Here is a 14,268-nt window from a genome sequence, read left to right on the forward strand (position 1 = left end):
TTATGTTATTTTCCTATTTAAAAAGTCTATACATCTTTTTTTTCAAAGACCTCAGTGACTCACTTTCATATAGTCCTAAGGTCTGGTTGCTATGTGGCTCACTCGTATGACCCTAAGGTCTGGGTGCTATGTGGCTCACTCCATATGGCCCTATGGTCTGGGTACTATGTTGCTCACTCTATATGCCCCTAAGGTCTGGGCGCTATGTGGCTCACTCCATATGGCCCTAAGGTCTGGGTGCTATGTGGTTCATTCCATATGGCCCTAATGTCTGGGTGCTATGTGGCTCACTCCATATGGCCCTAAGGTCTGGGTGCTATGTGGCTCACTCCAAATGGCCCTAATGTCTGGGTGCTATGTGGCTCATTCCATATGGCCCTAAGGTCTGGGTGCTATGTGGCTCACTCCAAATGGCCCTAAGGTCTGGGTGTTATGTTTCCAATGATACTAAAAGAGTTCACTAAAACTGCCTGGGCTTCTTTACGATACTTAATCAATAATTATGTCAAAATTCTTGCACTAAATTTATTTTTTGTTCCTTTTTTGATAGCACTCAAAAACACTCTTTTGATGTGCATGTCTGAACGCATGTGTCTGAGTGTAACAAAGTTTTAAACTGATCGTTGTAAGGGTTAGATTGAGAAGATGAAGAATAGTGAAGTTGAAATGAAATGATGTTAACAGGTTCGTCTTAGATCTAGGTGCTTACTAAGAAATTGTTTTGTTATAGTCATAATCTAACCGTGGAAATTCATCTGACTTATTTTCGGTATTTCCCAAAATGGTCTAAGAGTTTGTATTTTAATTAGATTTCTATATCTTAAATATCTAGACTACTTCCATTAGGCTATGTACTTTCATTAATGATCTCTGTCGTCTCTTTGAATTAATTCAAGAACAACGTTTGCTTCTGTGTCAGTGTCAAAGCCCATGTAAGGAGGTCACAAAAATGACTAGGCCCTATACCGTCCATTAGAAAAACAACTTAGAAAGGCTCAACTTTGATACGGACAACTGTGGAAAGTATGAAAAACAAATCAACCCTGACATAGACCGTAACCAGCCCCAGTGTTATGTAGGCAGCTACAGCTAAATATAAAGCAACCATGGGATCACACACACACACACAAATATTGCGTTGGACTATTACGTTTTGAGTCATTTTTTGTATATAACCGCCATATTGACTATTTCAAAGACAAAGCTGTTGATATATTCTTTCTTTCAGTTTGGCTGTCCGTCCGTTCGTCATGTATAGATCTCAGAAACAGGAAAAGATATTGAAACAATATTTTATATTTCGCAGTTTTTAAAGTTCTGGTGCAACGGCTACTTTGTATCTTCTGAACACGAACCATTTGTTTTCAAAATGAAACAGGAAGCCATCTTTTTAATTCAGAAATTAATTAGTATTAATTTGTTTAAAAAAAGGGAAACTATATTAGGAAATGGAGGTGATTATTGTACTTACAACACACATGCGTTTTGTGATGTAGGCGCTATTAGTAATTCGTTGAACATGTTTTTGTTTTAACAAAGAATGATTATATCTGAGTATAGTGTTCACATTTACCTTCTCCTACCCTTTAACCTGTTGGACCATTCCTTTATGTTGTCTTTCTCTGTTGGCCTTGTGATATGGCCATATAGTTTTAGTTTTTTTTTGTTTTGTTTTTTCATGGCCATGACCAGGGACCGCATGCTTCTGATTTTTGCGTCGAGGGCTATGCCTTTGTCTTTTCGTATTTTTTGGTGTTTTGCAAGTGTTTCTGTAGACTGTGCAATTCCGGCCAGTATTTCAGGTTTGGTTCCTTCATCTGAGACGATAGCTCCGAGGTATTTAAAACTACTGGCACTTGTCAGCTTTTCACCTCCTTTTGAAGCCCTATTGGCTATTGGTCATAAGTGATTTGCATAGCTGGGCTGGACATATGCCGCAAAAGTCTTGTCTAGCACATCATCAAATGAACTAGCTCGTCTTCTGCCCTGCTAGTCTTGGCAAGTTTGTAATTCCTCTTCCTTCATTGCCCTAGACAGCATTTTCAATGATCCTTTTCATGACGATATTGACAAGAGTTGGTGAAAATAGGCCGCGCCTTGTCTGACTCTGTGGTTTGAAACCAGTCACCCACTGTTAGTGTTGAAGTACACCGCCCTAGGGGTCTTTTTGGAGAGATTCTGGATTACTTTTATTATTATGCGACCTTGTTGCAAATCTTTAAAAAGTGCGTTTATCATGGTTTCTCCCCCAGCCTGTAGAAGTTCACCAGGAATGTTGTCAAATCGGGCTGATTTTCCCTTTTCAGGGATTTCACTGTTATTATTAGCGGTCGGATGATACTAATTTTTAAACAATTTTTAATGAAGCAGTGATTTATTAATAGTTTTTTTTTAGCAGTTCTGACACCACGAGGTCTATTGAACGCTTGACTAAATGGAAAGACTTTATCCTATTGCCATGAATGAAAGTTGACCATTCACCTATTCTGAATGTGTCTGTAGGTCTACAATCGATTATATGATCAATCACATCCGTTGGGCCAAGCTCATACTGAACCATATCTAGATAACCATTAGTTCATTGAATGTTTATGAATACTAACAATGTAATACTAATACATGTAATAACACCGTTAAACCGGCCAAACAAAACAAGCATATCTGCAACACTTTCGTCCGGCGCATGTTGATTTTGTACGTCAGGAGATGTCGTTGATAGTATCTACTTCATAACTTCTGATAGTTCTGCTGAAAATATTGAAACCTCTCACCAAAGACAGAAGGCTATCAAAGTTGTTTTGTTTTTTCTTCAGCATTGTAGTGTTAGGGTTCAAAGAAAACTCGGGCAAGGAATAGTGTGCTGGGCCCGTAAGGAAACCAAAATTCAAATTCAGACTTGTTCCACAACCGGTCAGGATTGGTCATTTAATGTAGGCCTAATTCAGCGTCATCTCTATTGAAAGGAGCTTTCTAGATCTGTGTGCATTACCTGGAAATTAAATTTAAAAAAAAATTAGAACCATTGATTGATTTTTTAGCGTCTTTCATTCATGGAGCAAAAACTAAACTAAAAAAAAAAAAAAAAGCTATTTGGTGTATCCGGTGCATTGATAAGTGTATTTAATAGTTGAACATTTTCAGAAGTACATGTGCATTGATAAGTGTATTTAATAGTTGAACATTTTCAGAAGTACATGTGCATTGATAAGTGTATTTAATAGTTGAACATTTTCAGAAGTACATGTGCATTGATAAGTGTATTTAATAGTTGAACATTTTCAGAAGTACATGTGCATTGATAAGTGTATTTAATAGTTGAACATTTTCAGAAGTACATGTGCATTGATAAGTGTATTTAATAGTTGAACATTTTCAGAAGTACATGAGCATTGATAAGTGTATTTAATAGTTGAACATTTTCAGAAGTACATGAGCATTGATAAGTGTATTTAATAGTTGAACATTTTCAGAAGTACATGTGCATTGATAAGTGTATTTAATAGGTGAACATTTTCAGAAGTACATGAGCACTGATAAGTGTATTTAATAGTTGAACATTTTCAGAAGTACATGAGCATTGATAAGTGTATTTAATAGTTGAACATTTTCAGAAGTACATGTGCATTGATAAGTGTATTTAATAGTTGAACATTTTCAGAAGTACATGAGCATTGATAAGTGTATTTAATAGTTGAACATTTTCAGAAGTACATGTGCATTGATAAGTGTATTTAATAGTTGAACATTTTCAGAAGTACATGTGCATTGATAAGTGTATTTAATAGTTGAACATTTTCAGAAGTACATGTGCATTGATAAGTGTATTTAATAGTTGAACATTGTCAGCAGTGTCAAATCAAATGGTTAAGCTCTGTTGCGTGTAGAACAAACACTCTATTTGAATTGCTTTCTATAATGCGTCTTTCTTGCTTATAGCATGCGTAGTGCGCTATAGTCCAATCTCTCTTGTAGACCAGTAGGGGAGGGGGTATCTGGGACAAGGTTTCCGTGCTGCCTTTAGGCGCTCAACAACCACAACTCTGCTCGAGTCGGAACTCGAGCAATTATTTTGTTTTTTTTTTGTGGCCAAGCCGTAGCCAAGCAGTTTTCGGCACATCTCACGTGTGACTATTTCCATGTGATCTTCCATATGGCGTCCTTGATATTGTTTATTGCAAAGCTTCTATCAAATCACTCTGTCTGTGTGTTTGTCTGTCTGGTAAAAAGTTTATACATTTTATTTCTCCCACACCCTATCTCCGATCAAGTTAAGATGTTGCACAACTATTTCCTGTACCTGACAAAACAAGAAAAATAAAATTAACAATTGGTTGATAAACTATTGATAATTAATTATTTTGATTGATATCTAGCAAAGGAAAGAAATTGTACTTAACAGATGTTATGGTTTAAGTTGAATTAGTCCCCTTGAAGAGGCTTGAGTCCTGAGTTACAATTCAAGTTGTACAATATTTTAAAGCGATAACGGAAGCATTCCCCTATGTTCAAAAAACAGTCCACCCAGTGTCAATTTGATTCCTGAACCTATGAAGAGTTTACAAGCAAATAGGAGCAAAGCCGGCCATAGTTAATCAGAGGTCCTAGGCCTAGGCGAAGTGAATTTGGTGGCCCGAAATAAATTAAAAATATAAAAACAAATACTATATAAATAACATAACGCAATGTCTGTTGTTAGGTTAAAACAATCAATGCTGACAAGTAGGCCTAACGAAATATAATAATAACCTTTTAAAATATTCACCAATAGGACTAAACAAGGTTCTTCTAACATAGGTAGTCTAACAAGTAGATGTATTCATTCACGAATAAACCCTTAGTCTATAAGAGACTTTGAGGTTGACTAGTAGACATAGATCTCTTCTAGATCTATATCTTAGAGTTGATCTAAGTTTCACATTTTTGTATCGAGGCCCCCACTAATAGGCCTAGTTTGCCTATGTTTAACGCCGGCCGAGATAGGAACTGTAATAAAAAAATATTTTAAACTGACAGAATTAAAAAGTTAGTGTGGTATAATTTTGAATCTAAGATTATGCCGAGCAATGACATTGAATCACAAAAAAAGAAAACATTTGTGGCAGTCATTTAATTGAAATAATTGATTTCTTTTATTTGAATAGACTTCCATAAAATGGCAAGAAGCATAGATCAAAGTTTTCAAAGACGAATCTCTGATGTCCCTTGTATGTTGAAAGTGAAGCCATCAGCTAATGAAGACGAGAATTTTTTAAAATCAAAATTAGAAAAAGTGCTTCAGGAAGATGGGTTTGACCAAGACATTCGCAGACTGAACTATTTAACTTGGATTCAGTTTAATCTTGAGAAGCATCGTGGCCAACAACACAGAGAATCTTTGCAATGGAATGAACAAGCTATGAAATTGTCAAGTGGAAATGACCTGGTTTCCCTGGCCAACAGAGCTTTTCTTTCAAACTACATAGGAAACAAATACGAATCAGAAAGATGTCTTCGTGAAATCAATATCAGGAGAGGCAGCCCAGACTTTCTTTTACTTCTAGCTGATGCAAAAGCACAACAAGCTTATGGGCATTCGAGAAATGGCGGTCCAAAAAATCAAAACTTGGCAATAGACCTTTATATCCAAGCTTTAAGTGTGAAGAAAGACTATCGCTGGAATTACGGACTTGGTTTGGCTTGTATGCGATCTATGCATTTCCATATGAAAAAATACAGATTTAAGTTCAATAGAAAAGAGAGAGTTCAAATAGGCGCGGCAGCACTGTTTGAAGCTATCAGAGATGCTCCAGATAATGATCTCAGAGGTCAAGGCTACATGAATTTAGCTCTTTTGCAGAGTTATTCGCGTCGATTTGCTGCAAATGATTTAACTGACAGAGACTGCAGAATACTTTTCAACAATCTGAGCGTGAAAGAGTTAATTGATAAGGCTGTAGAGCTAGGCCCTAACGACTACAAAGTTCTTGCTGATTGTGGCCGAGCGATTGCAGATGATGACAAGGAGGAAGCCAAAAGGCTGTTTATGAGGTCAAACGCGATTCAAAGAAATACAAAGGCGTGTTACCAATTGGGATTCCTATCTTCCGACGTGAATCAGAGATTGGCGTTATGGCTTGATGCTTTAAAGTTATCTCATTACGGAGACTTTAGTATCGTCAATGACTTTCGAAAACTCCTGAGTAAGTGGTCTGGAATTAACCCTTTCAGCAAGTACTTCCATGAACATCTTCATCAAGTCGGAACTGCTAGAAAAGATGTACTGATCTTAGCACAGGATCAAAATGACCAAGTAGACAAAGTGTATCAAATATTGACAGCCTGTTTCGAACTTACAGCTACTAAAGTTGTCATCCAGGTAGTACACTATAGTTACAGGTTTCTAAATTATTTAAGCGCATATATGATATTTCATATTAAGACTCCTTCATTTGTTTAGCACATATGCATATTATTACTGTATAAACATGGAGAGGGGTGTATGTGGGAGAAGTTTTCAATAGTGAACTCGAGAGTTAACTCCAGAATAATTCCAAACCTCCATCAGAATGTTCGCTCCATTACTTTTGCTTATCTGGCCAATTAAATAGTTTACACTTTACACAAATGTGTTCATTATATAAATTACAGTTTCTCCTGTCAAAAAGAAAATATATATACGAATTTCTCTCGTCTTTTATACTGATTAGAGAATAACTGATTACTGATTAGAGAATTATATATATATATAGTTCGTCCATCGTTGTTCGATGATGACCACTTTTGTCTTCTAGGGGGCTGAGGGCTTTGCACTGGGGTTTTGTGCCTCCTCATGTGGCTGGTGAGACCTATGTGAGCCCGAAATGTTCGGCTGCACACCAGGCAGGTTATTCCTGCTGGAGCTAGTGTTATGAGCCTTGCTTTTCTTCTCTGGCGTTTTTCCTCTGCTAGCACAGTTCTCTTGTCCTCAGCAACCTGTGCGCCAGTTTTCACAGAGGGAGGTCATGATGCTTTGTCATGTGCCTCTGTCTCTCAGGTGGCTGAGTCTATGCTGAACGCCTTTAAAGAAGCTTTAAGGTTGTCCTTGAAGCGTTTTCTTTGTCCGCCTTGCGAGCGCTTTCCTTCCCTTAATTGGCCATACAAGAGTCGTTTAGGGATGCGGCGGTCTTCCATTCTGTTGACGTGTCCTGCCCATCGCAGCTGGGACTGCATCGGGATTGTGTGGATGCTTTGCAGACCATCTCTTCGAAGGACTTCTGTATCTGGTATTTTTTCTTGCTATTTGACATTCTGTATTTTTCTGAGACCTGTCATGTGGAAGTGGTTCAGTAGGGAAAGCCTACTCGGATCCAAGAATCAAGATAAATGGACATGATATAAATGCAGTGGACAGATTTACTTATCTTGGCAGCACACTCTCCAGAAACGGAAAGATCGATAATGAAATCGACCTGCGTATCGCCAAGGCCAGTGCATCCTATGGCAGACTGTCTAAAAATGTCTGGAACAGACGAGGTATCACTACAAATACAAAGCTAGGGATCTATCGAGCTGTCATCCTCCCTTTATTGCTTTATGCCCCAGAAACGTGGACAGTGTACAGAAAACATGTAAAGAAACTGATTAGAGCATTAAACATACATTGTCATTCTGGAATATAATAGTTATAATACGTGGTTTAATCTAGATCTTTTGTTTTAATCTAGATCTTTTGTTTTAATCTAGATTCTAGATGTTTTGTTTTGACGTCAATCTTTTGCTTTATAATTTAGAATTCTCAGAGCTGGAAAACTGAAGTCATTAACCATCACATTGTGATTATAATACTTCCCAGTGTATTAAATAGGTAAGTCAATCTCTCTATCTCTCTCTCTCTCTCTCTCTCTCCCTCTCTCTGTCTCTCTCAATCTTTTATTAATTAACACTAACAAAAAAAAAGCGTTTCTTAATAATCCTAAACCATGATCAGTATAAGACGTGCAGGCCTATTTCCAACAAGTAACAATGAATTTGTTGTATGTATCAGCTACTACAGGGTTTCTCAAACTGTGTAGTACGCACCCCCCCCTCCCGCTGTTGAGGATTGACATCCTATCAAAGGGTGTCCTGACAATGGGGTTGGGGCGAAGCCGGTCTTTAGTGATCCTTGTTTGAATGTTAACAAAGTATACAAATATATAAACAATGTTTTCAAAAAAAAATATTATAAACGTCCTTTCATCAACAACTGAGGATCTTTTAAAGTGTTTTCGTGAGAGGCGTCTGCAACAGTATCGTCTGAAAACCTTTTGCTAAGACATTTATACGCTAGAGTGATTTGTGTTAGACTTTCTTTTATCAGTTTGTCGAAATGATCCCGTTGTACATCGTTATGTTGACAACTTTTGAGTGACAAAAATAAAACAAACAAACAAAATTTAAACAAATACTTTTAAAAAACAACCTTACATTAAGTATAGTTGTATCAATTTGTTTGGATCAGTCATGTCATTAAATTTGTAAAATAATTCCAGACTAACAATAATAAATCTGTGCGATTAGAAATATTTGTACCGATTGTTTTTGTTTAGCGTAATTTCATGCTAGCTTTCTCACTACTCTATGATCCTATCACTTATCTGGACCAGTTGGAAAGGGGTAGAGGCGAGAAAGAACGGGGTATCTGGGTGGTCACTTTTTAAATGTATTTATAAAGAAAGTGGGCGTCCTGAATTCGAACTCGAGAGCTAAAGCCTCAAGCTAAAACGGCAACCACTGTGTCAGGTAGCTGCTTTTCAAAAAAGGTTTTATAGTTATTTACAAATTATTTTCTATAACAATAAAGGGGACTAATTCAACTTATTTCACTGTATCAGTCAGGGAAAACTTCTTTCCCTTGTTCGACATACAAAACAAAATTATGAATTACTAATTGTTTAATTTTGTTTAATGATTCTTGTGTTGATGTGTAAAAGAAATAATTGTAGAAAATTTCAGCTTGATCCAAAATTCGGTGTGGGAGAAATAACGTGTACAAACTTTTTACCAAACAAACAAACAGAGTGAGCTGATATAAGCTTTGTAAAAAATTGGTCCGCGGCATCCATCTGTAACTGAAGAGAGAATGATCTGGAGACGATCATACTTATTACATACGTACGTGCGCTATTCGTATCTCAAATGTTCTCACATAACAGTATTGCCCAGTGATAATCTTTCTTAGATTGTTTTTTTACTTCCCTTGACTGGGATGAATAGTGTGCTTGTATCGCTCAAAACAAAAACACTTCAATAGCGGACTATGTCAGCCCTTTTTTTCTTTAACCGTTTTTGACATGCGCTCGAGAAAAAATGTAAAAAGTGAGTCAGATTGAATTTCTGAGGCTCACAAAATCCTATAACCCTTACTGGATGGGGTGAGGAGGGAGATGCCTCTCCAAAACTGATCCAGTCTACAAAACACTTCAAAATTATCTACGAAACACTATTTCCGGAAAAAAAGGACTGGCTTTAGTGAACATTCATTATGTAAATTTAGATTATAACATTAAAATATTTATGCAAAATAAAACCGGAAAATTTCAGTTTCTTGTCTTTTTCATTACATTCTTTATACCCTACCGGACCCACTGTGGAAGCCTGCGTCGCTCCCCAGCTGGCTATGGGGGTGGGGGCGAAGAAATTATTTACTTCTTCGTGGCGCCACCAGTAACAGTGTAAGAAACATTGATCCACTATATACAATTTTACAAGGAGTATGAATAGTTTTGTTACGTGCAGTCCATCTATAAATCTATACTGTGGCCTACCGACATTTGAAAGAACATCGCTATTTGTAGTGCGGTCCTGCCATCGTGTGTCCATGATGGAGTGCAGACATCTTTGGTGAAAGCGCTCAAGAAGTTTAAGTTTCCTTTTGTAGAGCACCAATGTCTCAGATCCATATAGTAGAAGGGTTGAGAGAACCACTGCCTGGTAGACACTGATTTATGTAGTCAGCCGAAGCGATTTATTCCTACACACTCTCGCTTGGAGGCGTCCAAAAGCACTACTGGTCCTAGCAAGGGGGTTAACCTTTTCCCGTGGTTTTTTATATATATTTTTTTGTATGCAAGATGGTCCACTGCGTTAGGGGGTTGCTTATTTCCGGCCAATTGTAGGTCTATAGAACTGGGTAGACTTGTGTTTTTCTAAGTATTATTGTTGAACCAAAAGAAGTGGAGGGTTAAGCGTGAATCATACAAGTCTTATGTAGAAAAAAATAAATAAATAAATAAATAGATATTTTTAAATCACTTTATAATTATACTAGATCTAGATTGATATAAGATGTAAAGAAAAGAAATAGGTTACTTAATTTTATTCTTTTTTTAAAGGGTTTTCTTAGATGCGATTGTATCTCTTGTTGGTCTGGCCCAAACAGAAGGCCAACAGGCAAAAGCTCTTTTTACCGACTCATCAACGAAAGTCCCCGCAACTCTTGATCCTTTCAAACAGTTGATGTTGGACGACGTTTTGAAATACCTGGGAAATGTGCCAATCAAGTTCGAAGCCTTTAGAGGTGTCAACTTGCAATGCCAGAATAGTTTACTGAAGTTGTTTATTTTCTTAATTGAAGAGTGACATATTTTTTTGTATAGGCAATTAACTTTTCAAACTAGTGGAAGAAATGAAATTCTATAACTTAGAAAATCCTATAAATCCTATTTTTAGTTGTTGTTCTGGTAAAGGAAAAAAAATTATAAACAGATGAAATATACGAAAACAAAAAAAGTTAAAATGAATGAAAATGAATTGTGTGTGTCCACTGTGTGTGTGTGTGTGTTTATCGTTGAAATAATATTTTTTTAGGAAAAATAAATAAAAATTGTATAACGAATTAGAAACTGAAACAAAAAACAAAACAATGAGATCTCCCTTATGTTCTTACATCGTTCATGGTATAACTTCAAATATAATTTTAAAAAATGTTTATGTTTTATTAAAGAACAATTTGCAACATTTTTGGCCAAAACTCGTTGTGTCCCAATATTCTTTGAAAAAACAAAACGGGGGTTTGGAGGATTGATCAAAATTATAAAATTAAAAGTCGTGAAGAAAGACGTTTCCGGAGTTCTTTGTTTACAGTTAAAAGTAAATACACAACTTACAATACAGAATATAATATGAACGTTGTCGCAAATATATATATATCCGGATATGACCCGCGCCCTGCCTCCTTAGTTTGGGCATTACTAATGTCAAACATAAATTGTTTACTTTACATTTTTTTAAATTTTGCCACTGAAATGAAAGTAGTGTGAAAATGGGTTCAGCCGTTCAGCCGACACACTCATAACAAATATAAAATACTGTGAAAACGGGTTTACCCGATTTGTTGGTTTCGTTCTTATGATAAAGATACAATTAAGTAGCCTACATACATATATCTTACTTTCTGCTTTATATGTTTACATATATTGACCATGTATATTTAGATACAAACGTGGACAAGTTCTTGATTTATATTAGTTTATAGATCTACCAGATAGATTTACGTAACCTATAAAGAAATATAAATAAATGGAATACTGTTATCGATGTAAATAGACTTTCTTATTATTCATATTTAATGTTGTGTGCCTGGTTATTTAGTAGAGTGTTTCTCAAATAGGGCCTTACAGGAGTCCACGAAACGACCGAATGGGATCCGCAGAAAGATGAAAATTGAATACTATTTAAATTCCTTCAATAAAAGCCAGTTTATATGATCGGATAATTTGATAAATAATCCACTCGCCCCTAACTGCTGTTTAATATGTCCATTACGTACTATGATATGACTACTAAACCAAATATTTGAAAACATTTTTCATTATAATATTCCTGACTGGTTATTGAATCATTCTGCGAATGGGCAAACTCAAAATTCAAATCGCAGAAGAATCCATACTAATGCAGGAAAAGCTTACTGAGATATCCACTATCCACAAACGAGGAACTTACACCAACTTTTAAACAAGGTTATTACAAATTATGGTTACAAAAACATATTCTAAATTTATGTAGCTTTTCGTTTAGTGGTCAGTGGTAAAGTTTGGACTATATAAAAGGGTCCCTGGGTTAAAAAAAAGTTTGAGAACCTCTGATGTAGTATTCGCTATGAACTGTCGCCTGGTCTTTTTTTTTTTTTTTTAAGTTTTAATTGGCTTTTGCTCCAAGGGGCTGCCAACAAAAGCATTGGACATTGGTTAAAAAACAACAACAACAAAAACCTAAGTGCTAGCTTCTAAAGTGGTGAAGCTTAAAGTTTAACTAATTAACAGATTGCAAGATTATACTTCTATACGTAGCTTAACGCAACATTCTAGACTTTTAAAAAAAAAGCCACTTTATCGATGAAATATTTTAAACAGATATATATACATCACTTATTAAGTTTGTTAAATAAAATGTATGTTCACAGTCAACAATAAGCAAATTACCATTAGCGTCAAGGCGGAAATCGATACTTTATTATCTTGAACGAGAGGAACTCTGCGCACCCTATGTTTTTCTACAAAGCTTACATCAACTCACTCTGTCTGTCTGTCTGTCTGTCTGTCTACGTTATTTCTCCTACACCCATTCTCGGATCAAGTTGAAATTTATCACGATTAATCATTGGCATTGACAAGACACGAATCAATAAAAAAAAGTAACCATTTAATCAATTAATTACTGGTAAATAATTATTTGGTTTGATACCAACAAGGAAAATTATTCTTTCAGTATTCACAGCTACGGCTAAATGTGCAGGGTTTTGTCCCCTTAAATAATAGAACACGTTATTTCTCCCACACCTATTCTCTTAGTACCTAACAAAAACATGAAAAAGTAAAAAAAAAGAGTCAATTTGTTATGATAATTAATTATTTTGTTTGATATATCGAATCTTCAAGGGAACAACTTCTACATTACTGAGAGATACAACTCTGTGCGGATTAGTTTACCTAAGATAAGCTTTGTTTTTTTTTATTGTTTTTTTTTACATTTTGCTTGTTTTAATCATTAATTTAATTGTAAGTACATAAACGAATTTCCCTTCTCCTAGAATAGATAGATATATAGTAATATACACTACCTCTGCTGTCATCGTCACGTGTCCAACAGCAATGCTGAAAAATCCAGGGCAATGATAAGAAATGGTTTCCTATTACACATAGGCCAATATATTTTAAAGCCTTAGAAATAAAAACTACTCTAGAGATTGTATCAAGTTCACATAGGCCTACAAGGGTGTATCAAGTTCACATACAAGTGTATAATAAGCTAACATACAAGTGTGTAATAAGCTAACATACAAGTGTGTAATAAGCTAACATACAAGTGTGTAATAAACTAACATACAAGTGTGTAATAAGCTAACATACAAGTGTGTAATAAACTAACATACAAGTGTGTAATAAGCTAACATACAAGTGTGTAATAAGCTAACATACAAGTGTGTAAAAAGCTAACATACAAGTGTGTAATAAGCTAACATACAAGTGTGTAATAAACTAACATACAAGAGTGTAATAAGCTAACATACAAGTGTGTAATAAGCTAACATACAAGTGTGTAATAAGCTAACATACAAGTGTGTAATAAGCTAACATACAATTGTGTAATAAACTAACATACAAGTGTGTAATAAGCTAACATACAAGTGTGTAATAAACTAACATGCAAGTGTGTAATAAACTAACATACAAGTGTGTAATAAACTAACATACAAGTGTGTAATAAGCTAACATACAAGTGTGTATCAGGTTCACATAATAATAATAAAATGTTGTAAAAATGTTTTAAATGTTTCGGATGTTAATTCAGAGATGATGATAATCAGTCCAAACCTCCCTCAGGACAACGGGGGATGGCAGTGGGCAGGGTTTGATTCATCTAATTCATCTAATTCTCTTTGTAAAATATCTGTGTCTTGTGCCATTCTGCTTGTACAAGTGTGTACTAAGTTCACATACAAGTGTGTATCAAGTTCAAATACAAGTGTGTACCAAGTTCACATGCACGTGAAAGTGTATTGTTTAAGCCAAATAAATGAATCCGATGAAGAACAAAGCTTCGCGGAAAACTGTCGTTTATTTTTTAAATATCGATTTACGCAGTTGGTTTCGAAACTAAGTTATGTCACGTGACATAGTGGCCGCATGACGGGCTAAAAGTATTTCAACTCCACTTATTGAAAGTTTTCATCTCTTCAGCCATGCACTCGACAAAAGTGGAAAAACAAAGTTGTTTTTATGTTAATATATTCCAGGACATGGTTTGTCTTCTGGCGGTTTCATTTTAACC

General features: G+C 35.6%; 1 protein-coding gene across 1 annotated transcript; it reads left to right on the forward strand.

Annotated features, from left to right (window-relative positions):
- The first annotated feature begins 135 nt into the window (after positions 1-135).
- LOC106066640 (uncharacterized) lies at positions 136-11,541 on the forward strand. The gene is made up of 4 exons (XM_056031302.1): positions 136-684; positions 5,142-6,355; positions 7,749-7,822; positions 10,332-11,541. Exons 1-4 carry the CDS (start codon positions 672-674, stop codon positions 10,576-10,578), a joined length of 1,548 nt encoding a protein of 515 aa, XP_055887277.1. The 5' UTR covers positions 136-671; the 3' UTR covers positions 10,579-11,541.
- The last annotated feature ends 2,727 nt before the right edge of the window (positions 11,542-14,268 follow it).

The sequence above is a fragment of the Biomphalaria glabrata genome, chromosome 5, assembly GCF_947242115.1.
Source record: "Biomphalaria glabrata chromosome 5, xgBioGlab47.1, whole genome shotgun sequence".
In the NCBI taxonomy this organism is placed as follows: domain Eukaryota; kingdom Metazoa; phylum Mollusca; class Gastropoda; family Planorbidae; genus Biomphalaria; species Biomphalaria glabrata.

Excerpts from the sequence above, each read along its gene's own strand:
- LOC106066640 (XM_056031302.1), top strand. Across the intron at positions 6,356-7,748 it reads CTACTAAAGTTGTCATCCAG|AATTCTCAGAGCTGGAAAAC; the intron begins GTAGTACACTAT and ends TTTATAATTTAG. Across the intron at positions 7,823-10,331 it reads CTTCCCAGTGTATTAAATAG|GGTTTTCTTAGATGCGATTG; the intron begins GTAAGTCAATCT and ends CTTTTTTTAAAG.